The sequence below is a fragment of the Trachurus japonicus genome, chromosome 7 (assembly GCF_045865225.1).
Source record: "Trachurus japonicus isolate A0001 chromosome 7, Traja_1.0".
NCBI lineage: Eukaryota > Metazoa > Chordata > Actinopteri > Carangiformes > Carangidae > Trachurus > Trachurus japonicus.
The window spans coordinates 1588931-1616919 of record NC_140913.1 but is presented as its reverse complement, the minus strand read 5'-3'; the positions used below and the strand labels follow the sequence as shown (position 1 = coordinate 1616919).

The window sequence follows — 27989 nt, the reverse complement described above, 5'->3', positions numbered from 1 at the left end:
CCCAATAAAAATTAATTACATTTTAATGCACTGTTCAATGATGATTTTTAACCTTAGAAACTTTCAACTGCTGTAAATACACAAATCACATTTACCAAATGACTTTTAGCTTGAAACTCTTTAAAATACATCACACTTGAACTGTTTCCTCCCTCAGGTCCAGAGAATCCTGCAGGATCACACTAAACAGGGAGAGGTGGTGCTGCTGGTCTACAGAGGAGGTACGACTCCCCCCTGTTTAATGTCCGCTCCATCGTGACTTCTGCTCCTGTCTCTGTGAAAACAATCCAAACTGTTAACTCTCTCCCCCCCAGGTCTCACCCTCTCTCCCGTCATTACCCCCAACCTATACAAGCCCCTCCCCTCCCCTCACAGCGGGGCCACCCCCACCTCGTCCCACCCGCCCACCTCAGCTGACTTGCCTTCCCCGTCCACGGGTGCCTTGGTGGGGAGCGTCCCCCCACTCAGCCAGGCTGGTTTGGCCCTGGAGAGCCCCCAGGAGGGCCACCCGCTGGCCTCAGGGACCCACCAAGGTAAGTCCTGCGCTGCCTGATGCTGGGAGTCCTTGAGAGACCCTATGGAGAGAATTTTGTTCCTTTATCATTCAGTCAAGTAGAACAGATTTGAAACCAAAAAAGAGATTTCAGAGCAAAAGAGAGTAAGTGGCAATCAAAAAATATTTTTTGGAGATCGAAACAGAACAGGTTGCAATTGAAAAAATAAATTGAGAGCATATTTCTTCAACTTCAATCAAAACTAATGTTTGTAAGTAAAAACATACGACCATTTTGCTTTTAAATCAGTCCTCTTTGCTTGCAAGTTCAAAGGTTTTGTTTGCGAATTCAACTGCACTTGATGGGCGGGGCCTACGCTGGTGGATGAGAGAAGAGTTTCTATTGGTTGGTTTGACCTGGCTCGGGCGCCAGCTAGGCCTTCTGCATTACACCCACTTCTCCCTTGTGCTGCTGCTGCCTGGAGGTAGCTGCCACTACTTACTGTAAAAAAAAATCCTAGAGGAAAACACTGCGTATAATATTGTTTGCACTTGAAAAAAAAAAAAAAAAAAAATTGTTTTGTTTAATTTATTTTAACTTTTATAAATTTTAGTTTTAGTTTCAATTTGTGGAAGAAGAAATTTATTTAAAGCTCATGCTTACATCATGCATGTAAATAGTTACAATAAAACATTTCAAAATGCATCTACAACTCGAAAATAAAAGTCTGTTGGTCCAGTCATATTTTGTCATTGTAGTTTTCTTAAAATCTCGTCTTGTCTCGATCTCGTGAACCCAATCTCATGTCTCGTCTCGTTTCGTAAGATGAGTGTACAGTATCGTCACACCCCTACCCTTAACGTTTCCCATAAGTAATGAATTGCGCTAAATATGGTTGGCTCCAGCCTGCCGTACATTCACAACAACAGCAACAACAATACAAGTGTAACGGAGGTCCGCGGGTATAGCCACTGACAGTCACGGGGTACCAGTGAGGAGAAGTGATGACGTGTGGCAGTTTGCAGTACTAAAGTTAAACTCACTCACCCATAAAAAATAAAAAAGACATGCAAACCCACTTGCCAAGTGGTCATTGACCTCTTGGCGAAACGGTTTGCATCGTCGCCTGCAGTGTGAGAGACCTGGGTTCGAAACCCACTCAGGGCAGGCCAGACAACATTGGTCACACAAGTAATGAATTATAATGCCCGGCAGACAGCCCGCTACAGAGTGGAAACTGTCACCGTGTTCAGCGGTAGTTTAGTAATCCACGGTACTCACGGTACTCGCGGTGCCAAAACATCACAGGACTACTACCGTGGATTACTATACTACCGCTGAACACGGTGACAGTTTGCACTGTGTAGCGACAGCCGCAAACACACGTGGTGAATAAGTTCGCCACATGTGTTTGTTTACATTAGAACAGCTGTAGAGGAGGAGGAGCGGCAGCCCGCTACACAGTGGAAACTGGCACAGCGTTCAGTGGTAGTGTAGTAATCCACGGTACTAGGAACCGCTATGTTTTGGCACCGCGAGTACCGTGCAACACTGAATGTTTAAATCACAGCCCTACTGTATGTTGTATAGGCCTCCCTGTAACTCACTCACTCACTAGGTTACTCTGCTCAGGCAGCAGAGGTGGTAGTAACGCGCCACATTTACTCCGTTATATTTACTTGAGTAACTTTTTGGATAAATTGTATTTCTAAGAGTAGTTTCAATGCAGCATACTTGTTACTTTTACTTGAGTATATTTCTTCAGAAGAAGCGGTACTTTTACTCCGTTACATTGAGCTTCATTCCGGTCGCTACTCGCTACTTGCTACTTTTTCTTATAGATCTAATGTGAAAATTGTTTTGTTTTAATGAGATACTTCCGAGCCTCTGTCACATGACTGCGTTTCACCAATCAGATGTAGCCACTCGCGACGTTTGCCTCCGTGTAACCAATCAGACAGAGCCAGGCAGTCACATGACTGCACACAAAATCTCCGCGGTAAACAGGACAGCCACTCGTCCTCAAATTTGAGAAACTGCGGCTACTAAATAATTAGGATGACGTCAGCCCTGGTATGTCGTGGATAATGTCCGTGAAGGCAAAGATATTCAATATAAACCGTCTTTGGTGAAGGTTCTCAGTCATCCAGGTGCGGTATCGTAAGGAGAAGCAGACGTGAATTTACTTTACTCACTTTTATTAATACAAAACAATAAACCGGGAGGACGTCGTAGGTAGCATTCACAGGTAGCATTGCATGTAGCTTCAGGCAGTAACCAAGGGGGCAGTTGTCGGTCTGAGAAGTGAAGCTCACTTCCGCATTCAAAAAACTGCAATCCCCTCGGCTTCCTCTGGGGGCTGGCTCCAGAAGGGAGCAACTCCAATCGAGCCCCATGTTAAAATAGCCGACTTTACAGCTTAAAAAAACATATTTACAGCCTGGTACATTTTATTTTTTTGGTCTCAACCGATAGTTTCTACCCCCGCACACACTCTGAGGGGGGTGAATTTTTTTTTAACTCTACCGTTTTACTGTTATTAGGTTAAAAGTTCTGGCCAATTAGGGCGCAGAAACGTTGAGTGACAGGTCCGGAGACCACTGCTTCTAGGCCAGTGGGCGGGCTCTCGGCCGGCTAACGGCCGCACCGCTCCAAATATGGCAAGTAGAATCCAACATGGCGCGGTTCAAACCCCCGTAGCGGCACAAAACAGACTCCCCCAAACCAATGGGTGACGTCACGGGTGCTACGTCCATTCTTTTTACAGTCTATGGCAGTAACTTATCTTCTTCTTCTCTACTCTACTCCTGCTCTGTCTACTCTTACTCATAGCGCCTCTAGCGTTCAGGAGGAAACACCACACCAGGTCATCTTATTTTTCTTCCTCCCCAGGAAGTTTAAACCCCATACACACATGTGACTCCTAGTCACATGACCACCCCTCCAGTTTCGGGGTGTGGTCATGTGACTTTGGTTTCACTAGAAACCAATCATAGGACCACCCACTCTGGGTTTAAATACCTGGTTCTGGCATTAGTCTCAGACAGTTCATAGGCCTATGTAAGTTGTTGTGGCTGAATTTGTCTTAATTTATGTTACTTTGTTAAAAAATAAAAAATAAAAAATAAGTCATTTAGGCTATTGTCTTAGTTGTTAAATGTTGTTCTTTGGCAATATCTGAATTTTTTCATTGCTATTATATTTCTGTGTATTTGATTAGGCCTACATTTACGCACTGATGATTAAACGAACAAATCAGAGGTTACTCAGCAGTTACTCAGTAGCCTACTTGAGTAGCTTTTTCACCAAGTACTTTCTACTCTTACTCAAGTAAATATTTGAATGGCTACTTTTTACTTTTACTTGAGTAATATTATTCTAAAGTAACTATACTCTTATATATTACTTGAGTACAATTTTTGGCTACTCTACCCACCTCTTTCAGGCAGTGACTAGCAGAGACAACCATGTTGCTGCTAATCAGTGTGCTTGCAGCAGCAGGGCATTATAATTCATTACTTGTATTGTTGTTGCTGTTGTTGTGAATGTACGGCAGGCTGGAGCCAACCATATTTAACTTATGGGAAACGTTAAGGGCAACAGGCTATCAGCTACCTCCAGGCAGCAGCAGCACAAGGGAGAAGTGGGTGTAATGCAGAAGGCCTAACTGGCGCCCGAGCCAGGTCAAACCAACCAATAGAAACTCTTCTCTCATCCACCAGCGTAGGCCCCGCCCATCAAGTGCAGTTGAATTCGCAAACAAAACTTTTGAACTTGCAAGCAAAGAGGACTGATTTATAAGCAAAATGGTCGTATGTTTTTACTTACAAACATTAGTTTTGATTGAAGTTGAAGAAATATGCTCTCAATTTATTTTTTCAATTGCAACCTGTTCTGTTTATTTTAAATAATATAAATATAAATATTTTTTGGCTGCAACTTACTCTCTTTTGCTCTGAAATCTCTTTTTTGGTTTCAAATCTGTTCTATTTGATTGAATGATAAAGGAACAAAATTCTCTCCATAAGCACCCCCCCCCATCGGTCTGACTCCTCTTGATTTTCCAGGGACCCCTCCTGCCCAAACACCGAATGGGCCCCCACCGACGACCCTCATCCAGAGCACCAGCTTCTTGGACTCGGTTCCCGTGACGCTGACGTTAGAGCCCCGTGATCTGCTGGGAGTGGAGGAGAGTTCAGGGGGGAGCGGCCCAAACAGAGGGGGAGGAGCCCTGGGAGCAGTCACCAAGGATGGGAGGGGAGGGGGGAAGATGGTGGAGGTGGAGCTAAGGAGGCGGCCGGGTGAAGGCTTCGGATTCGTCATCGCCTCTCAGGAAGTGACCAGCGGCGGTGAGTCACAGAGACGCCCTGTCCCATGTCTTTACACACTTGGCTGAGTGCGCTTGGTTACACACACACTCTGGTGACGTTTGGCTGGTGGAACCTACATTTACATACAGTGTGCAGCATGTATTAAGTGGCCGATTCAGAAGCAATCAGGACATAGCCTACTTGACAAGTGCAGCCTGTCATCTGGGCCATTGTGCACACTAACACAACTCCGACACCTTTTCTCCAAACATATTTTGCATGAACATCTAGAAGGTTAGAGTGAGGATTAGTTGTTTGAAGGTGGGTATCTTCTTGTCAACAGAGCTGAAGCGCTCTGCATGAGCAACTGGTACAAACCTGAACCAGCCAGGTTTGTAATTCATTATGTGATGTCCAAGCTTTGAACAGAGTCCATCAGGAGTGTCTGCTTAGATATTTTCATCTGTTCATGTAAAGAACTCCATAACAAAAGAAACAGTGCACAGCAACAGTTTTAAAGGGATAGTTCACACAAAATTCAAATTTCACTCATTATCTACTCACCCTCATGTCGACTAAGGGCTGGGAGAATTTTCAGAGTCCTCCGTGCCTTCTCTGAGGTACGGGGGGGTCCGCGCAGCAGTATTTGTCCATATAATGGTTGTGAATGGGGCTCACTTTTCTTCATCCAAAAAGGCACACCAAAAAACATCCAAATACCTCCATGCTGCTCGTCTGTAATGTCCCTCTTGTATTGAAGCCCCAACATGAGAAATTGTTCCGAAAAAAATTAAATAAGTCTATATTTTAAGCTTGTTTGTAGCGGAAGCTCCCAGTGTCTCAGTTCACTGCTCTTCCTGTGTCAGTGCAAATCTTGCGTGATTTGCACTGACCGGCGGAACAATTTCTCATGTTGGGGCTTCAATACAAGAGGGACATTACAGACGAGCACTATGGAGGTATTTGGATATTTTTTGGTGTGTCTTTTTGGACGAAGAAAAGTTAGCTCCGTTCACAACCATTATAGGGACAAATACTGCTGCGCGGACCCCCCCCCCCCGTAACTCCGAGAAGGCACGGAGGACTCTGAAAATTCTCCCAGCCCTTAGTCAACATGAGGGTGAGTAAATAATGAGTGAAATTTGAATTTTGGGTGAACTATCCCTTTAATAAACAGTGCTGCTGGATCACAGTCTCATCTACTCCTAACGTATCTCTATGCGCAAGATTCAAGTCACAAATGTGTAAGCCCAACTCGGTAAGTAAAAAAAACAAAAACACACAGGATTAAACAGAGTGTGATGAAAATATTCACAAAAGTTCAGTCAATAGAGAAAATACATAGGCCTAGTTATGTGATAACAGGTCAAACTGATCAGATGTAGATGCTGCTCCCGGTGACGGCAGAAGTGCCCAAGTGTGTAAGTGTGATCGAGTGTGTATACTGACAGGCCCAGAGTCAGTTACACTAAAGGTTCAAGCTCAGTGTGTGTGTGTTTTTGCCAGTCATCAGGTGATGACACTTGGAGGCATCAGTAGGCTGGACAGTAACACACAGTTCTCTGACGGTGACAGTAATGGAGACAGGAGTGAGCAGCAGGATCATCAGTAATAGTGAGTAAGCAGCTGTTCTAGCCATTACTGCACTGGTCACGTGATAGTGCTCAGCCAATCACAGGAGAGAGACGATGATGATGATGATGATGACAACAACAAAGAGGACTCACCTGCTGCTGCAGCCCCACAGGGCGCTCACACACTATGAGCTGCATGTAAATGAGTTCAAACTAATTATGTAATTGTGTCAGATTGTGTGTTGTGACAAGGTTCCAGCTCCTCTGCAGGTGAGACTGTGAGGAGTCCTGCAGGCTGCCAGGCCCTTCCCCTAGCACCAGGCCCCTCCCCTCAGCACCAAGCCCCTCCCCCAGCTGTTTGTGTACCTGGCCTGCTTCTCTGGTGCAGCATACAGATGTTGTAGGCCTCATAGGACGAATCTCCTTGTTGTTTACAATTACTTCCGGGTAGAAAACCAGCATGAGAACAATAGTGACGGACGAGAGTTTCGCTATATATAATTTTTCATGTCGCCGTTTAGACTAATCTGATGTTTGTAAAGTCTATAAAACCAATGATTGGACAAACATTACTATTTCTGTGTGCACATTTTTGTAATTAGTCATGGTTATCATAGATTAGCAGGGCTAACGGTTAGCTAGCTGTTTAACTTTAATATCTCAGTGACTTAATAAACGGCCCATGAAAAAATATTTTCTCCTATCTGAGTTACAACATGACTGAGCTAACTGGAGTAGTTTCATGTCGTGTCCGACAACGGGAGGGTTTTAACAGCTGACGTCCTGATGTTAGCTTAGCTACCGCCGTTAGCTTTGCTACCGCCGTTAGCTTAGCTACCGCCGTTAGCTGTCCCTGTCAGCTGCAGCCACTGATGCTTTCTAGACACCGTGATTCCTCCAAACTTAATAAATACAACACATAGCAACACAAAACACACACACAGAGATAGTAATGTTTTTCAATAATTTCAGATTTGTCTAAACGGTGATAGGGCGTGAAAAATATGATATATAGGCTATAGCTAAACTCTCGTTACTATTGATCTCATTCAAATTACGTGCTGGTTTTCTACCCGGAAGTAGAATGTAAACAACAAGGCGATTCGGTCTATAGACATCAATGTGTGCAGCTCTGAAGAACACACCATTCACCAGGCTGTGGGTTCATACAGCAGCTGTAGTGAGTAGTGCAGCCTGTGGAGGGCGCTGGTGTGTGTGTGCAGCCCGCCGCGCCGCGCCACGCCGCCACCACGACCCACTTCACATGATGTGGCCAACCAGTGTGTGGCTGATGAAAGCAGCACCTGAGCTCCTGTTTGTTCAGTGGTTCAGAACACAGAGGTTCACGCAAACTATAATCTCTGCTGTTAAGCCCCCGCCATCCACCCCCACCCCCACCCCCCCAGAGCATGTGCTACCGCTAGCGCCCGCCCACCACTATCTGCTCTCCTTTAGCCACACCCCCACACTCCCAGCTGTCTCCCTCCACAGCTCTTACTCAGTCTGGCTGGTCGGCTACGAGAGGCACAACCTGCCTCACAGAAGACAGACAGAGAGAAGGACAGACAGAGAGTAGGACAGACAGAGAGAAGGACAGACAGGGAGTAGGACAGACAGAGAGAAGAACAGACAGGGAGTAGGACAGACAGAGAGAAGGACAGACAGGGAGTAGGACAGACAGAGAGAGAGTGAGAGAGGCAGGAGAGGTGCAGGTGTTTGTAGTGGTTCAGTTCATCATGTTGGAGCGACTGCAGTCAGCTCTGAAAACTGTCAAGGAATCCAAACGTAAGTTACCATGACGGTGTGTGTGTGTGTGTGTGTGTGTGTGTGTGTGTGTGTGTGTGTGTGTGTGTGTGTGTGTGTGTGTGTGTGTGTGTGTGTGTGTGTGTGTGTGTGTGTGTGTGTGTCCTGTGCATGTGAAGAGTGTTTGGTGTGTGATCATGTGACTTGACTCTACAGTGGTGATGATGATGATGTGTGTGTGTGTGTGTGTGTGTGTGTGTGTGTGTGTGTGTGTGGAGATGATCTGAGGCTTGGTCGGTCCCAGCGAGCGCTGCTCAGTGTGATGAAGCTGAGTGTTCCATGTGGCTGATGGGTGCTACATGTTTCCACAGGTGCTTCCTGATTGGTTTATAGCCTATCACATGTTAGGGTGTTGTGACCCTGGTGACATCATCACCTGATGTCACTCACCAGACTCTTCCTCTGGCCTTTTAGTACGACTCTGACACTTTCACCTGGAAACACTGTGACTATGTCTACACTAGTGTTTTCATTTTGAAACACCTCTTCTGCTAGCAGCACTGCCGCCTGCAAGAAGGCTTGGATTCCCAGGCCAGTCTATGGCTTCTCTAGCTGGATGGATGGACGGACTTTTCTGTCTTCTCCTGTTCCAGTGTCTCAGCACTGAAACTCCTACTTTTGGACAATCTGCTTCCTACAAACCAAAGGACAGATAGTTTGATCACACACACTTACTAAACATGACAAAAGTAAGCTGTTTATTTATGAATGAGTTTAAGTATATTTAATAGAAACAAGATGATGTCATACACAACATACTGACACACTACACTGACTGACGCCGTGTGAAGGGAAACAGGTCAGGGACAGAAACTCTGCCTGTAATGTGGACTGTGGACCCTCTTATCTCTGACCATGTTCCCTTCCTCCCTCCTTCCCAGTCTGCCTTCTCCCTTTCTCCCTTCTTTCCTTCCCTCCTCCCCTCCTCCTCCCTCCCTCTGTTGTTATCAGCTCTCAAGAATGTCTGAAATATTTTCGCCTCATTGAAACCAACAGCAGTCATGGCTGTGTGTGTGTGTGTGTGAGAGAGAGAGAGAGAGAGTTTCAGTACCAGCTGGTTTCACCTACACAGCTGCTCAGTGTTCAGGAGTAAAGGAGTGTTCCACTAAAAACTAAATGTCTGAGTTTCTTAAACTTAACCAAAATAAACTAAGTTAATCTCATTCAGTGATTGAATAAAATCACTGGGTCAATCAGATTGGTTTGAAAGAGTTTTACACATGTTTTCACTGTGCCGGTTTCTTGTACTGGGGTCGTGTTGTGTTTGATCAAATAAGTTAAATTTTCTCATACATACATTTTTTTGTTATTATAAACCTGATGTCAACTAGCTAACAACACATGACACAAGGAGCATCAACATTATCTCTCAGGGTCTGTGTTTTGGCCCTCAATGTTCCTCCTTTATCTCAGTGATGGCAGACGTTGCGATTACGATATGCAATATCAGTGCTAATGTTCGTTTTGGCTTCATTTTCACTTATGAAATATGAAATTAATAATATGATATTTGTTGGGTCTTATATCACACAAAAATGTCCAGGGCGTCTCTATAGCAACACAACACTTACCGTGCTGCACTTCTTGCCATATTACAACTTTGATTACATTGCAACACAGCCCTGGTTTCTGTCATCTAAAATTGTCATTCCCTATAATGTTGTCCAGACATAGAAACATTCTGTCTTTTCTATGTTTTTTATGTTACACTCATTAAATCTCATATTTTGTGTGTCTGCACTGAAAGTCCATCAGTCTCCACTGGAAATTTAAATCTTTAAAAAATATCAAATTTTCATTTCAAAAACCTGCTGAACAGTGACACTGTCTGGGACTATTAATCCACATTTGCTGCTGTAGTGACTGTTTTTAATCTGTGGCTCAGGGGACTCGGATACATCAGGCTGTGATGGACACAGTGTTTGTTAGTGGAGACTTCAGTGTTGGTTTGAGTCAGTATTACTGTTCAGAGTCAGAGTGTGAAGGACACCAGGTTAAAGAACATTTACTGATAAAACTAACAACTGAGTAAACGTGTTGTTTGGTCTAGAGAGTTTAATTCATATGGCAGTGACCTTAGTGGCTTTAACTCACTGTATTATTTCTATTCAGAAAGATAGAAATATCATGGATAGCACTGAAGTGAAATGTGGTTTGGTGTTTTTTTCTTAATTGGTGAACAGACTAAGAAAAGTAAACTTAGGCTGTCTTGTGGGTTTTGAGTTTGTCTATTTATTTTTGCTTTGTTTTGCTTTTTATTTTTCATTTTTCTGAAGCTTGCATCAGTCATGGCTGGAGGGGCATCATGTTTTTTGAAATCTAGTTTTATTTTGACCCCCTGCATGAAAGGGCTTTCGGTATTTGTTGTTTGAAAGTCAAAGAGCTTTGTTAGAAAACACAAAGAGACACAATATGACATTCAGTCAGAGGAGGTCCTGTGTAGGAGGGGTGGAGGCCTTTTCCTTCTCCCTCCAGACCTGGACTTTGATAAGCAGCTGAATACTGATGGATGGATTAACCATGAAGTATGTTATTGTCCAGCAGGAGTGGACAAGCCTCTAACAAACGTCTCCTGAAAAATTACAACTAATGTTACAGAACAGAAAACACACTCAGGAGCTTTGGAAAGGAAATGTAAGCCTTTCAAATGTTTTTAGAAGCTTGTACTAATCTCCAGTATTGTGAGATCTTGTATGATTCTGAGTGGAATGTGTGTGAGCTGTTGTGTTGATGTATCAGGGTTTATTATATTGTAAGAATTAACAACAATCTTCTTTTTTTATTGAATTAGCACAGGTTGACTATTAATCATAGGGTTGCTGGTTTTGTCTTTGAGCAAGACAGTGAACCCCAAATTTTTTTGTTCCTGGTGTGTATCAAAGTTTAATACACACACACACACACACACACACACACATACACACACACACCACACACAGTCCCTGAGTGTGTGAGGAATATTACATGTGGCAGATTCAGCACTCATTACACTGAATACACTGGACTGTGTGTGTGTCACTGTTCTATTTTTAGGTTCCCGCAGTGGAGAGGAAACACACACATACACACACACTGGCAGCCAAATTCAGAGTTAAATGTAAATTTCAATGTTCTGACAACATGAAACCATTCTTCAATACACTACTAGGTGACGGACACGTCTGTGTGTGTGTGTGTGTGTGTGTGTGTGTGTGTGTGTGTGTGTGTGTGTGTGTGTTATGTAACCTTAAGCCTCAGTGACGCGGCCTAGCTGCTGACTGATGGAACTCTATCCGTTTCTGTCCAGATGTGCCATCTGATTCCAGCTGTGGTTTCATATTAAAACAACAAACTGAATGAACATTCCCATTTCATCCAAAGTCTCTTCACAATCTGTTTAATTAAGAAATGGTCCATCAGGTCTGTGAGGCCTCAAGTCCAGGACAGAACCAGGTCCAGCTTAGGCTAGCGTATAGGGCCAACTGTTGGCTTATCTTACAGTAGCCTAGCATAGTCACTGGAGACAAGTGGAAACGGTTAGCCTAGCAAACTTCTGCTGGAAGCTAGGGAATCTTTTAGCCTAGCTTAGCACAAAGACTTGGAACAGAGGGAAACTATTAGCCTAGCTCTACCAAAGTCAAAATCCAACCTCAGCTCTAAACCAGATGTAGGCTACCGGTAGGCCTACCTTGTTGATTCTGGGTCTCATTTATCATATCATATATTCCTGTTATCTGTATCAGGACGCTGTGTTCATCTGCCTACAGCTGCACACCACAGCACCACAGCTCATTCAAGCTATTTGTATGTTGTGTTTTAATCCTCAGATCAAGTTACACAGTAACAATATGATAATGTGTATTTAAATGCTTCACTGACATTGACACAGACATATGATGACAATCCAACTGTGTTTGTGTATGTGTGTGACAAACTGGAGCGCAGGTGAGTCTGAGTTTATTGTACTGTGAAATTGGACAGAATTCACCAGGACAGGAACACACAAACACACACTGGGTGAACAGAGTGTCACTGGAGCTGCTTGGTTGATGTTTGGACTTTCGTCAGTCCCCCCCCCCCCCCCCCCTCCCCTTTTTACTCTTTCTGCCGAACTAAGCCGTGCTAAGCTGAGCTAGTTTTTTGTCTCTTTGTGGTGGTAATTTTACATCTGTGTGTTGTTTTTTCATTTTACTCGTCTCTCTTTGCTGGTTTAAAGGCTCTCCTTGGTGGTTTTAAGTCTCTCTTTGGTTGTTAAAAGTCTCTCTTTATTGGTTTTAAGTCTGTCTGTGGTGGTTTTAGTCTCTAAAAATCTAGTTATTTGCAGATGATACACTGTAAGGCATTCCTCTGGATATTAACTTATTGGGCCCTAGTTTCGTGGTGCAGCCGGCGCAGTGCAAGTTTCGACCAGCGCAGCCCAGCACACGGTCGGTTTGGTAGACCGCGCTGCGCCGAGATGGGTGTGGCGGCGCAGCAGGGGGAGGTGTCACAAATTCCGCTAGGCGCAGTTAAAGTTTTGTGCCAAGGGTGCGCCGAAAGCTCGCCTGCTCCAACCAGGTCTACTCTCGGCGCAAGGCGAAGTGCAGCCGGCGCAGTGGGAGATTGGCTGACCGGTGCGCAGTGCACACACGTCACCAAGACCTCACAGGCAGGTTTCCACAGTTCCAGGCACATTTAAATGCAATAAATAATCACAACAACCACTATTTACAGTAATGCAACTAATGGAATCAATACGTGAATTTATATAAATAGATGCGCTGTGCCTAGACTGCGCCTGGTCTACGAAACTAGGGCCCATTATCTTAGGGAGGGAGTTTGAAGTGGCCCAGGTTGTTGCTGTGTTTTTATCATCTTGTTAAGATAATCTGTTTGTACGGACTGCCCTGACAGGAGCCTTTGTTACACTCTCAGTGATTATTAAAATGACATCATCAGAGGAGAAACATGTGACAGCGATCTTCATCAGTCCTGAAGGTTCAGAGAGAGTAACTTCAGATCTGATGTGGTTTTACAGAAACACGACACATGTCTGTTCTGATGGTTTTATGATATTTTTCCTCTCCAGCTGTCAGGATGAATACATCACACTCTCCTCCTGCTGTTTCCTCCATTTCTCTGCAGCTTCCTTCTCCTCCTCCTCTCTGAACATGTTGATCTCAGCACTTTCCTATCAGCTCACACGCTAACATTCACCTCCCCTCACCATGTGTGTGTGTGCGTTCAGTTTAAACACACAAACTTTTGACTCTTTGATACTTTAAAAGGTCCTTTAATGTGGACGTGTTTTTTCCTGCTTCAGTCTGTTCTCTGTGGATCCTGTTGACCTGAGTCCTGCTGAGTCTCTGCATTTGTTCAGACCAGAGTCACACCAGCTCTGGTTCCTGAGCAGCAAGAAAAACAAACTGTTTCAGGTGGATCCAGACAGTTGGAGATTTCATTTCATTTTAGTGAAAGTCGAACAGTAGAAACCTGAAACCTGCTGCAGGAGAATCATAGAAAATCTCTACAGCTTCTTCACAAGCATTTAACACTGGTTTAAGTGAAGTTAGTCAAAATGTGTAGAGATGAATCATCACATTCAGCTGTTACTGAAGTTTTTACCAACAGCAGCAGATGAAGGTTTAGCTAGTCTTTCTGTGTGCATCACTGCTTTGAGTTACTTTCATCCTTCATCACTGTATGGTAGTTTTGCATCTTTCTGTGGTAGTTTTGCATCTCTTTGTGGTGGTTTTACATTGCTGTGTGGTGGTTTTGCATCTCTCTCTGTGCTGTGTTTTGGGGTCTCAGTGGTGGTTTTGTGTCTTCATGTAAATGTGCCGCATCTCTTTGTGGAGCATTTACGTCTTTGTGTCTGTTTACATATGTTTTATCTGCTGTTTGCTGTTTGATTTCTGAACATGAAGCTCTGTCTGTCAGTCACAGGTGGCCTGTACAGCCTGTTACAGGGGCGTTTCCATCTGTCCGTCTGTTGGTCATGTGACCTCTGACCTCAGAGCAGGAACAGTGTCTTTGTTCTCAGTGATTAGTCTCTGAGCCAGAAAATCTTTCTGAGAATTTCCCTCCCACCTCCCCCTCGAGGTTTGGATCAGGTGTGTGTGTGTGTGTGTGTGTGTGTGTGTGTGTGTGTGTGTGTGTGTGTGTGTGTGTGTGTGTGTGTGTGTGTGTGTGTGTGTGTGTGTGTGTGTGAGAAACTTGGCAATCTGTGTTGTAAGACCCAACTCCCACAAATGTTGTTTTTCTCTCTGTTCAGTCCTGAAGAGTGAGTTCAGAGTAAGAATTGAGTCAGATACTCTGGGTTTAGTCCCAGAGCTCTGTCATATATGTATGTATAATAATACGTAGGCTACGTACTATGTATGTAGTGTTCATTTCATTTTCATTTCATTTATTAGTTTATTTGAGATGGGACTCCACATATTCATGAACATACAAAAACAATTATTTGATGTAAATATGCCAGATTTAGCTAGAAAGCTAGTGTCCATCCGTGGTCCCATGGTACACAAACAAATAAAATTACATTCAGACATTTAAAACGATAGATAATTCAAAGATGTCTATGGATATTCTCATTCATCCAGGTCATCCAGGTCATTGTTCTTTTCTCACTAGACTAGTGAGACTTGTTGCATACGAACTGATGAAGCCCCTTGGATAAGAGGCGAAACGTCTTCCCAGACAAATACAAGTCCAGTTGCCTACGATTCAATTTGCCCAGAAAAGTGTTAAAAGAGGATATCAACTAACAGACTGAGAGTTTTACTGTAAAGCACCTCAGACTTTAGGCCATACAAAGTTGTTTCCACACAGAGTAACCCAGTGAGAGCAACCCTCAGCCACACTGTACAGACGCCACTGTCTAAACTGAACTACACACACCAGACAACAACCTGACAACAAAGGATAAGTTATTAGTAAATGAGTCTAAAAGGTTTTTCTTTGGTCCTGCTACATGACCCATCATACCACCGATGCCCGTGCAGATGGGTTTGTGGTGGTGCAGATGTTGTCAGGGTGATGTGGTGCATGTGTCCCTGCATCAGGACAGTGACATCACAACCAGCTGATTGGTTGTCTGGTCACGTGACCTGTGACCTGAGCACTCGTCTTTCACACTGCGTCAGGCTTCATGGTTCAAAGGAACGTTGAGGTTGTGAATGGTTTATTTTTATTTTTATTTTATTTTTATTTTTTAAACAACTTTATTATTGCTTTACAAAATACACAAACAGTGCATAAAACCATATGATGAGCATCATATTAATAACAATTGGATAACAAATAGACGTGACAATAAAATAAATACATACATAAATAGAAATAAATAATAGTAAAAAAAAAATTTAAAAAAAGGAGAAGAAAAAAGTAAGATACACCAGGGGATATGAGCAATGGAAATTAAATTGAATTAAAGATATTAAAGTGGGAGCACAGATTTATAGTTTTGATAGCTTTCTTGTTATTAGCAGAGGAAACTGACTTGAAATACACCTCCAGTTCTTTCATGAAAACACAAAAAATGGGTTTTACTTTGGTAAATTTACACTTGTGGATATAAAACTTCGCAAGAATTAAAATGAGATTAATTAAAAAATATTCTTTTTCAGCTGGAGCGTCACTCTTTATAAATCCAAAAAGGACATTTTGCAAGAGGAGCTCAAAGTCACAGCAGATATTATCTAAAATGAATCTACAAATATCTTGCCACAGTTTACGGGTATATTCACATTTCCAAAACAGATGAATAACAGTCTCAATATGGGAGTCACAAAAGGCACACTTCAGATCTAGGTCGACATATTTGAATTTGATAAAGAAGGATTTAACCGGGTAACATCTATGAATAATTTTAAATGACACTTCTTTCACCTTATTAACCACAAAAAAAAATTGAGGAAGAGACCAGATTGTTGTGAATGGTTTATTGGTTTGATGATGATGGTGATGATGATGACGATGTCACTGCTTCCCCCCTTGGTACCAGTCACTGTGAGGTGAAGGCAGATAGACATAGAGGACCCCCTCTGTCCTCAGTGGTTTGTCTATCTCCAGCTCCCCCCCACCACCACCACCACCACCTCCTCCTCCTCCTCCTCCTCCTCCTCCTCATGTGCTGCAGCAGCTGTTAGTTCATCCAGGCACACTGAGTGGGTTCAATTATTCAGCTCAGACACATGTATTATTCCACAGCTGGCAGAGGAGGAAGAATGAGTCTTCATCACCAAGGAAATCACCTCAGCTCTGAATTTTCATATTCTCATTGTCTGTGATAACGGTGTAACGATGACTACGCTGGACCACGTCCGGTTTCAGGTGTGATTCAGTCCCACCATGTGACCCCTCCTCCTCCTCTCTCTGCAGCCCCCTCCCTGATGTCTCACCGGTTCGTGACGGTGCGGCGTGGCAGCCCAGCGGCGCGCAGCGGGCAGATTCAGCCCGGAGACCAGCTGGATGCGGTGGAGGCTCGGCCGGTCGGAGGTCTACAGCACCGAGACCTGGCCCAGATCCTGAGGAGGGCCGGGAACACCCTGAGACTGAGCATCACACCCAGACACCGTACGACGGAATTTAAAACAATACCACACATCTGTCCACATCTGCTTTCAGCTCCAAACAACAGAGGAGAAATGAGTCCCTTTTTTTTTTTTTTTAACTTTTTTTTCTCTCTCCCTCATTTTTGCTTTCACCCTTCTTTCTTGTTCACACTTTATTGAATCATTCCAGCTCAACCTCAGCCCAATCCCAGCACATACTCTTCAATGCTCATAGGCACAGACACAGAACAACACACACATATTCACATACATATGCACTAGGGCTGGGACGATACGCTTTTCTCCCGATTCGATTCTTCTACGATTTTTTGGATGGCGATTCGATTTAAATTGCGATTCTACGATACTGCCGATTCTCTCGATTTTTAGTCTTTTTTAACATTTATCTGCACACAAATACTGTAGGAGCCTATGAATGATCATACTCCATTATAAAGTGAACTTAAACCCTTTTCAAAACCTGTATGTAAAAAAGGCTAACAAATGCACATTGCACAATATTTCGAAAAATTAAAAAAAAAAGAAGAAAAAATCGATTTTTGAAAAAAAAAATCGATTTATACATCATCAAAAAAGATATTGCGATATTTATGTGAATCGATTTTTTCTCCCACCCCTAATATGCACCTTCCACCACAATATATGTACAGCACCGCTAACACCACAGCACTTGTCTTTGTTATTTTGTCTAATTTGTCAATCCTTGTAATAAGTTGTTTTCTTTGTCCTTCTCTGTTTGTGTTTGTTCCCTGCCTGCAACTGCAGCACCTAATAAAGAAAAAAGAGAAAAAAAAAGGATTAAGCGCAGGAGGAGAGAGATGGAGGAACAGCCTCTCCTCTTCCTCAAGTGAAGCAGTTTCAGTCACTAAATGAGTAAACACCACGCTGCCTGAAGTCTAAAACTCCTCTGCTCTCTCCTCCTGCCTCCTCTTTCAGACTCCTCCTCTGTGTCAGAGGGAGCAGACCTGGACATCGACGGCCGACTGATGAAAGGAGCCAGGGGGAGGTCAAAGGTCACTCACATTTAATATATTATATATTCAGCAGTAGCAGTAGTATGCGTAGCCTCTGTAGAACCAGTACCAATCTTGTTCGGGGTCTCTGTTCTTTCAGGATGAGTCCAGGTTCTACAGTGTGGATCTGGAACGAGGTCCTACAGGTTTTGGTTTCTCTCTGAGGGGGGGCAGCGAGTACAACATGGGGCTGTACGTACTGGGACTGATGGACGGGGGGCCAGCCCAACGCAGCAACAAGATACAGGTACGCATGGACACACAATACACACACACACACACTTTCTGCAGCTGCTTCACAGTAAAAGCTCCAATCATTGAACTTCAGTGGAGGGTTTTCACTGTAGCTGCTAGGGGTGTCACGATTTCAATTTTTTATCGAAATCGATCGACATTACGTCACGATCTCGAGCATCGAAGTCAAAGAGAGGATCGACGATCCTCCCCAAGCTACAACTGCCCGTTGTCCCCATTGCGCACCAAGCGTCTTGTCAGTCACTGGTCCGAGTTCTCCTTTACTTTTTATTTCGAGACAACACTCACTCATCCTCTCTCTCTCTCTCTCTCTCTCTCTCCCTCTCTCCCTCGCTCTCTCTTTTTTTTTTTTTTACCGGCGGTGTCAGCTGATGTGCAGTCTGCAGCAACCCAAACAAATGCACATGTTGACTGGCTCTGTTCCAGCCACGTGATTGGTTCGGCACGGCGCAACTCTCAATATCATTGCGTATTTGACAAAACATGGATGAATGAAACCTATCGACCCGTCTCATATTTCTATGGAAGAAAAGTTATTTCACAATTATAGCGTTTTATCACCCAGCCCTGGTGGGTTATTGTCCCCCTCCTACCTGGGAAACAGGAGGGAGACACAGCTCTGACTACACAACACCGACAAGCACTGAGAGCCGCATGTTGCAGTGACGTTATAAGATTAAAAAAAAAAAAAAACCCCGCAAATAATAAGCCGACGAAAAGGTGCAACTTGCCACTTTTTGTCGATGTATTATTTGCGGGGGCTTTCGGGGGATCTGGTGACGGTGGAGGATCTCATGACATGTCACATGACTCTCGCGTATCAGCGCAATCTCGTTTACATTACATTAAGCCGACATCAGGAGAATAATGAGACACGACGGTAAATGAATGAAAATAAAATTATGATAATGTACAGATATAAATATATTTGTTTCAAAACCTTGGGGGCAATTTTGGCCCCTGGATCATGATTTTTGGGGGCATGTTACCTTTATATTGTAAAGAAATTATTTAAATGTGACCATTAGTGCCTGATGTGATACATTATGGAAATTGCATCACTTATATGTATCCCATCTTTTGAAATAAGATTTACTGTACAAAATTTGATGAATAAAACCAATGATCGTAGACTAGACTAGTCTGAAAATAGCATAGGCATCTGTGCTGTAAGAAAAAGAAAAAAAATCGAGAATCGAATCGAATCGTGACCCTAAAATCGAAAATCAAATCGAATCGAGGATTTGGAGGATCGTGACACCCCTAGTAGCTGCTCTCACACAGCAGAGCTCTGATGGCTTCCAAGCGTCCTCACAAGAAGTCGTTAGATTTTTAACCCGACTGACTATCTGTATTTTAGACCAGGAGAGACCAGGAGCAGGACTCAGATCTACTCTATGATATCAAAGGGATGGTTCAACATTTTGGCAAATTGGCCCATTGCCATAATCCCTATAGTTTCTTGGTCTCCCTCATCAAACTCATCAAATACACAATCCAACAACTCCACAACGCTCTGGTGGACAAGTTGTGACCTGCACATTCACCACGCTATGAGATAAAATGCAACGTTACAAGACAGAGTTGTTTTCGAGGTAAATTTATGCAAAACCGCTGATGTGTTTTCCCGTCGGGGGCAGTTTTTCATCAAGCAGTCTCTGTATTTGCCTGTAAAACAACTCCTGCGCTCTTGTTGGATTGTGTATTTGATGAGTTTGATGAGGGAAACCAAGAAATTCCATTAGTCTCCGTAGCGTAGCTTTAAGCAGCTTGTGGCTCTGCTCCGCCGTTCTAAAAATAGCTTGCACCAACAATTAAAGGACAATTCCAGGCGAATTCAACTCAGGGGTGTATTTTCATATCATTTTAGGTCTAAAAGAATGAATCTGAAGATTTTCAGTTTAATCGCTCCTGTTTTGCGGTAGTTGCGTCTGTCCCCGCATCGCCACGGCAGCAATGAATGGGAGTGGATGTAAGTTCCGCTGTTTAGGCTGTTTACAGCCCTCAAAGCCGCAATTTTTTTCCACAGACAGCATCAGATGGCTACTCAAACATGCACCGAGAAGTTTATTTACTTCAAGCAAGCCGACATGTTTGTAAAAGTCGATCTAATTCAAAGTCTCCCGGAGTCTCACGCGAGACCCAGTTGCCGTGCTCGGTGTGTTCACATGCAGTGGGAAAAGCTACCGTTTGTGTCATAAACACAGGAATATCAACTCTTTACTTGCTTCAAGTAAAAAAAACTTATCGGCGCATCTTTGAGTAGCCATCTGACGCTGTCTGTGGAAAAAAATGTACACTTCAAGCAAGTAAAGAGTTGATATTCCTGTGTTTATGACACAAGCGGTAGCTCCTACTGCGCCTGAATACACCAGCACTGCAACTTCGGACTCGCGCGAGACTCCGGGAGACTTTGAATTAGATCGACTTTTACAAACATGTCGGCTTGCTTGAAGTAAATAAACTTCTCGGTGCATTTTTGAGTAGCCATCTGATGCTGTCTGTGGAAAAAAATTGCGGCTTTGAGGGCTGTAAACAGCCTAAACAGCGGAACTTACATCCACTCCCATTCATTGCTGCCGTGGCGATGCAGGGACAGACGCAGCTACCGCAAAACAGGAGCGATTAAACTGAAAATCTTCAGATTCATTCTTTTAGACCTAAAATGATATGAAAATACACCCCTGAGTTGAATTCGCCTGGAATTGTCCTTTAAAGGTAACAAACCTACTCCTAAAACTATAGTGATTATGGCAATGGGCCAATTTGCCAAAATGTTGAACTATCCCTTTAAATTGTCTGAGGTAAATGAGTCTCTGGTTCTCAGATTCTCTCACTCTGAACATCAAACATTCATCATCCAGCTGGTTCCACTGCTCTGCTCTATGAGCCTTTAATGTTGCAGTGGACAGCTGTTAGCGCCCCCCACAGGCTGCAGGGTGTCATTAACACCTGAGAGCTCAGGATGGAGATAGGGAGCATTTAAATTAGATGACATTAGGACACCTCCAGGCCACCATACAGCATCGAATCCAGGACAGGACTCCAACAACAACCAGGAAGTGAGAGGTGGCAGCGAGATTTTTGTTGCTGATGTTGTTGATGGAGGTAAATGAAGGCGTGGCTGTGTCGTCAGGTGTCTGATCAGCTGGTGGAGATCAATGGGGACAGCACATCAGGAATGACTCACAGTCAGGCTGTGGAGCAGATCAGGAGAGGAGGACATCGAATCCACCTTGTCCTCAAGAAGGGCAACGGATACGTGCCCGACTACGGTGAGACCACACACACACACACACACACACACACACACACACACACACACACACACACAGATGATGGTCAGCTGTGATCAGACTTGCTTCACCTTCAACCTCCTTCACCACAACAGTGGTTTCTACTTTACTCACAACAGCACAGACGTGAAGTCAGAGCTTAAAGGACAAGTTCATGTTTTAAGAGACAGACAGATGGACACATGAAGACAGAGTGTCACTGTGAACAGAACATGACAACAAGCTTTTACAGTGTAAATTAGTGACATGAAGTCAACTTATTCACAGAATTTTTTACTTAAAGGAGTCATCACCTGGAAATCGCATTTTTCCTTGTTAAAACATGTATACTGGTGTTGGACCTCAGTGGAAACTTGCCTGAAAACCTGGGGTTTGAAAGTGGCTGAGTTTTTTGGTTTGGGCTCTTTGTTTAAGCCAGAGTAGCTCATGAGGCTGCACACCACAAAATTACCAGATTTTGATTCTGCTCCTACGGTGACGTCACCGTGGAGACTGCTCTCATAAACACACCTCTCTTCCACCACCCCGACTTCCGCCGTTACTTATTGTTTTATTTCCCACTGTAGCGCTGTTATTTCATCACTTTATTAAGTTTTAATAATTTTTCATGCGAGAAAATAAGGGTTTAGATCCCCAATGTGCGGTTAGTTTATCCAAATGATGGCTTAGAAGTTTGCTCCGTGTTGGGAGAAGTGAGGTGCAGCCAGCTGCAGCAGCACCAGAGGAGCGGAGGAGTGACTCCTCAACCCGCCTGCAGCTCGTTTAGCCGGCCGAACGACGTCGTCATGCCGCCGGAGGAAACGATCGTTAATTTATTAAGTTTTAATATTTTTTCATGCGAGAAAGTAAGGGTTTAGACCCCCAATGTGCGGTTAGTTTATCCAAATGACGGCTTAAGGCTCATTTATGCTCCACTTACGGACGTAATTGTATGCGTCCGTTTCAAACGTTGTTACCATCACTGCCCACATACTTTCATGCGTCCTTAACGTTGGCATGGATGTTAACCAATACTTCCACCAGGGGGCAGCTCAGAGTCAAAAGTTTATGACAACAAACATGGCGACTACGGAGGACATCTTGATAATGTACATAATAAATAAAAGAAGAAAACGGACTCGTTATGTGATGCGGTGGTCGGTAAGGCCGTTAAATTCATCACGGCTGGAGGACGGAGAATTTTTTTCTCTTGTTCAGCCATCGTGTCTTCTTCTTCTTCTGTCTCACACTGGATCTAGGCTCCGTATCGGGTAGTGACAGCAACACCGCCCCCACGGTTTCCGGTGGTACTGCTCCGTTTGGTGCGTATCCGTAAGCTTTGTGGAAACGGCCGAAAAACGGACGAATTGAACGCAGAGTACGGACGAAAGGCTCCGTCCGTATCCGTATGCGTATTTAACGTTGAGCATAAATGGGCCTTTAGAAGTTTGCTTCGCGTTGGGAGAAGTGCAGCTCCAGCGAGGCAGAGGAGCGGAGAGTGACTCGTCAGCAACCCGCCTGCAGCTGCTCATTAACCGGTCAAACTACGTTGCCATGCCCGCGGAGGAAACGATTGTTAATTAACTTACCCGCAGGTTTGTAGAGGTTTACTGCCGACTGGTTCAATTCTTTTTAGGAGATAAATGTTGGTCTCATTGATGAAATCTAACAATTGTGGCAGTGGTATTAGTTTGTTTGAATGAAAAGTGAAGCTTCACACAGAGCAGCAGCAGCTTTGCCCCGGGGCTCTGTAGCCTACGTACAGAAATCACCACATTTGCATCAATAAATACATGTTTTACAATGAACCAATTAAATTTTATTTTATTTTATGAAGTTATATAACATGGTTACGGTACACGACAGAGAGCAGCATAGTATGCGGTTTCCAATACAGCAATGCCTGCATGTAGCCCACTGGGCCAGCCACATTCCGGCTCTGTCCTTCCTGCGTCCAATCAATGAGCGCCCCATTACATATTAATACAATGAACATCCAGACCAGTCAAAACCTTGCGCTTACTCTCACGAGAGAAAGTTGCCGTATGAAAAAGTGTCAGAACAAGCTCTATGTTTGAATTTAAAAAAAAATGTTTCCAATAAGTTTTAAGAATTGATTCAAAGCAATTTAAGGGGGACTGGATACGTAAAAGACCAGGTGATGACTCCTTTAAAACGCTGATCATTTAAGTTGAACAATTTCATAACCTGTAATTGTTATTTACACTTAGATATCTTAAAGGGATAGTTCAACATTTTGGCAAATTGGCCCATTGCCATAATTGCTATAGTCATAGCAGTAGGTTCGTTACCTTTAATTGTAGGTGTAAGCTATTTTTAGTACAGCGGAGCGCAGCAGCAGGCTGCTCAGAGCTACGCTATGGAGGCTAAGGGAATTTCTTGGTTTCCCTCATTAAACTCATCAAATACAAAATCCCAAAACTCCACAGCGCTTTTGTAGACAAGTTGTGAGCTGCACAACCACCACGCTATGAGATAATGACGGAACGATACGAAACGGAGCCGTTTTCGAGGTAAATTCATACAAAACCGCTGATGCGCGTTGCGTTCAGGGACAGTTTTTCAGCAAGCAGTCTCCGTATTTACCCTGTATTTACCTCGAAAACGGCTCCGTTTCGTATCGTTCCGTCATTATCTCATAGCGTGGTGGTTGTGCAGGTCACAACTTGTCTACAAAAGCGCTGTGGAGTTTTGGGATGTTGAATTTGATGAGTTTAATGAGGGAAACCAAGAAATTCCCTTAGCCTCCATAGCGTAGCTCTGAGCAGCCAGCTGCTGCGCTCCGCCGTACTGAAAATAGCTTACACCTACAATTAAAGGTAATGAACCTACTGCTATGACTATAGCGATTATGGCAATGGGCCAATTTGCCAAAATGTTGAACTATCCCTTTAAAGGGCAGCTTTTTTAGTTCACGGATGAATCACTTCCTGTGTCTGATGAGCTCACAATTAAGCAAAATAAAAGATTTTAAATTTCTATTTGAGAATTTAAAGTAAAACACTTCACGGCTCTGGTTTCTCTGGTTTCTGCTCTTCCTGTCTGACTGAACTCTCTGTTTTTACTTCCTCCTACCTTCCTCCTGTACTTCCTGTTGCCTTCATCCTCCTCTTCCTCAGTGGAGCTGTCCAGCCTGTCTCTCTGTATGACCAACTCTAAACAGGGTGAACCCTGTTTCTATGTGATTGGACGCACTGAGAACTCTCGGTTGGTAACTCTCTGCTCTTCTTGTTTCCGTCACTCTCACCCTTTCATCTTCACCCTTTCATCAGCTGCTTTATTTATAAAGCATTATTTCCATGCATGGCCTGGTCCATCACATTTTCAAAATAAAATAAAATTCATTCTCTGACTAAAAGCATGCTTTAAAGTAAGAGTACTTCATAGAAATGCTGTGGAGCCAAAAGTACATTTGTCTTTAAAGCAGAAGTAAGCGATCCGGTGGTTTTGGCTAACTTCCTGTCAGCCGATGGAGTTAGCAGTCCCCGCCCTCGTCCCTACGTCACCACATTCACGCGCATCCCTTGGCTGCACACACAGAGAGGACCGCCCCTTTATGCCGTTCTCTCTCCTCATTGGATAAAGGTTGTAGGATACAAGGAAAGTTTTCTCCTCGGCTTACAGCAGAGCAGAGTGACTGACAGACCCGTGTTTCAGACCAAACACTCTATATAAGTGATTGCTGTCGGAAGATATAACTATTTAAGACTTATATTAACACAAACATTCCGCTTACTTCTGCTTTAAGTGTAGTGAAGTAAAGTCTGTGGATTTCAAAGTAATTCAAGGATTCAATGAAGTTTATCGTCAGTGTATACTTAAATGAATTCAGTCTACCCTCTAAAAAGAAAGCAGCAAGTCAGAGGACAAGACAAAATAAGTCAACAGTAAAACAGTAAATAGAAATATGTTAAAGCAGAAGTAAGTGATATATTTGTGTTAATATAAGTCTTAAATAGTTATATCTTCCGACAGCAATCACTTACATAGAGTGTTTGGACTGAAACACGGGTCTCTCAGTCCCTCTGCTCTGCTCTGAGCCGAAGAGAAAACATTTATCGTATCCTACAGTTTTTATCCAATGAGGAGAGAGAACAGCATGCAGGGCTGTGTGTGCAGCCAAGGAACGCCGTGAATGTGGTGACGTAGCGACGAGGACTGTTATGGTGCGTTCAAGGAAACTCGTATTTTTCCGACCGTGAAGTGGTACCAGTTCGATCTGGTACGAGTTCACCGGTCGGAAGTTACGAGTGGCCGTTATAGTGACTTTCACCGGTAAAACAGGTCGGAAAAACACGAGTGGGTTGCCTGGAACGCTACAAAGTCGTAAGTTGTGACTTGAAGCTGTAATTTACGATTTCAAAAGCCTGCCTGGAACGCAGCATTAGCGAAAACGACCGGACCACTTACTTCTGCTTTAATATACAGCTCTGGAAAAAATTAAGAGACTACTTTCACAAGTGTTTCTTAAAAGCATCTCTACATGTACAGTTACAGTCATTCTTTTCTTTTCTTTTCTTTTTTAAACACCAACACCAACACAAACTCATTCTACTTAATGAGACACTGATGAGGTCATCACCTGAACCACATCTGGTTTTATAGGAAGATTATAAATAAAAACCACTGCTGGATTAAACATCGACATTATCCCACAAAAACTGATTTATAAACTCTTCCTGAGTTAAAATATTCTTGCTGTGTTCTTTAGGAATACATATGAACATTCTTTGCATTATTATTATTATTATTCAAGGTCTGAAAAGACTTGATATTTCTGTTATTTAGACTAGTTTAGTCATTAGCCAATAAAAGCTCTAAATGACAATTTTTTTTTTTTTCAATTTTGGGAGAAATGTTGTCGGTAGTTGACAGAATAAAACAAAAAAAATTTAATTTAATTTTACTCAAACACATACCTATAAATAGTAAAACTAGAGACACTGATCATTTTGGGAGTGGTCTCTTAATTTTTTTCCAGAGCTGTATATAGAGTGATTAAGTAAATGCATTCCAAGTGTTGGTTCCAGTTCATTATTATGGGCCAGGCAGCTGCCAGTACCCTATTGTTTTCCGCCTCTCCTATAGGAGGTGGGCACATGTCCTTGGTGAATCAGGTCCCTATCAGGTCCCTCAATCAGGTCCCTAGTGAATCAGGTCCAGGTGACCTGAACTTAATGATATCATGGATTATTATGACAGGGATGTAAGAACATAGGAAATGATACTGGTGTTTTCATCACACTCTCATTCACTGACCAGTCTGACAGCGACACTCAGCAAATGTTGAGCTGGTGAAGCTGCAGACAGGACGTCCTGTGTCTCTGACCCAGCTGCTCTCAGTCACTCTCAGCAGATTAGAGTCTGTTGAAAACAGATCAAACCGCAGAGAACAGTTCAGCATTGTTCTCTTCAGAGGGGCTGAAGGGGCCTGAGGGGGCTCCTCGCTGCAGTCATGCTTCACAGAGTGTAAAAGGACGGGAATCGAACCTGTCACTCCAAAGCTGCAGCCCCATCTGACACACACACACACAGCAGAAAGTTCATATCAATCTGCCTCGCAGCAAAGTGTTTAAAGGAATATTTCAACATTTTGACAAATTCGTAACGTAAAATTTGTAACGTATACAGCAATACATGTTCTTCATTGCTGTCCCCCCAAAACAAACAAACACACACACACACACACAATCATTTATAAGTTATTAGAGACGTTATATGAGCTAACGTTTAGCGCTAGTAACGTTAGCCTACTAGCTAACTAACGTTAAAGGAATAGTTCACTCAAAATTGAAATTTCACTCATTATCTACTCACCCTCATGTGGACTAAGGGCTGGGAGAAGTTTCAGAGTCCTCCGTGGCTTCTCTGAGTTACAGGGGGTCTCGGCGTAGCAGTGCATGTCCATATAACGGTTGCAAATGGATACCAACTGTCTTCGTAACAAAAAGACACACCAAAAAACATCCAAATACCTCCATGCTGCTCGTATGTAATGTCCGTCTTGTAATGAAGCCCCGAAATGCGAAATTGTTCCGAAAAAAAATTAAATAAGTTTGACGCTGGCGCAAATCGCGTGAGATTTGGACGAAGACAGTTGGTATCCATCTGCAACCGTTATATGGACATGCACTGCTACGCCGAGACCCCCTGTAACTCAGAGAAGCCACGGAGGACTCTGAAACTTCTCCCAGCCCTTGGTCCACATGAGGGTGAGTAGATAATGAGTGAAATTTGAATTTTGGGTGAACTATTCTTTTAAACTCTGTGACTGGACCACCGCAATCCACTGGTCTGGCATTTACAAATACAAATCCTACAGGATACTTCCTGTCCTCCTGTAGTATTTGTAGTATTTACAAATACTACTGCGCCTGTCTGTCACTCTTCCGGTACCGCGTCCTGTGTTTTAATTAATCCTGTAACACACACCGTGTGGCCGCGGTACCGGCAGAGTGACAGACAGGCTCATTGTGCAGAGGGACAAAATGACAGTTTACTTTCCCTACCCCCAACACTTAAACCTGGGTTGCTTCTATATTGAAAAACTCTGACATGTCAAACTTTAGGATGTGTTAGCGGACTAATTCATCTGTCTAACCATCATAACTAGAGGTCGACCGATTAATCGTTTTGGCCGATTAATCGGCGCTGATAGGACGTTTTACAAACTATCGGAATCAGCGGAACTTGGCTCCGATAGTGGC

The 27989-nt window shown here is 43.5% G+C and overlaps 1 protein-coding gene across 5 annotated transcripts in view; it reads left to right on the top strand.

Moving 5' to 3' along the window:
* The window catches only part of magixa (MAGI family member, X-linked a), a 77276-nt gene that overhangs the window by 43452 nt on the left and 5835 nt on the right, over positions 1-27989 (top strand). For 4 of the 5 annotated variants that reach the window (XM_085780749.1, XM_085780750.1, XM_085780747.1 and 1 more), the window contains exons 14-20: positions 158-221; positions 315-533; positions 4562-4843; positions 16525-16719; positions 17655-17731; positions 17832-17978; positions 21123-21261. In XM_085780749.1, the coding sequence (XP_085636875.1) occupies positions 158-221; positions 315-533; positions 4562-4843; positions 16525-16719; positions 17655-17731; positions 17832-17978; positions 21123-21261 (1123 nt within the window). Of the gene's footprint in view, positions 1-157; positions 222-314; positions 534-4561; positions 4844-16524; positions 16720-17654; positions 17732-17831; positions 17979-21122; positions 21262-24401; positions 24490-27989 lie in introns of all 5 variants that reach the window. The other variant, XM_085780751.1, reaches the window with a different exon arrangement.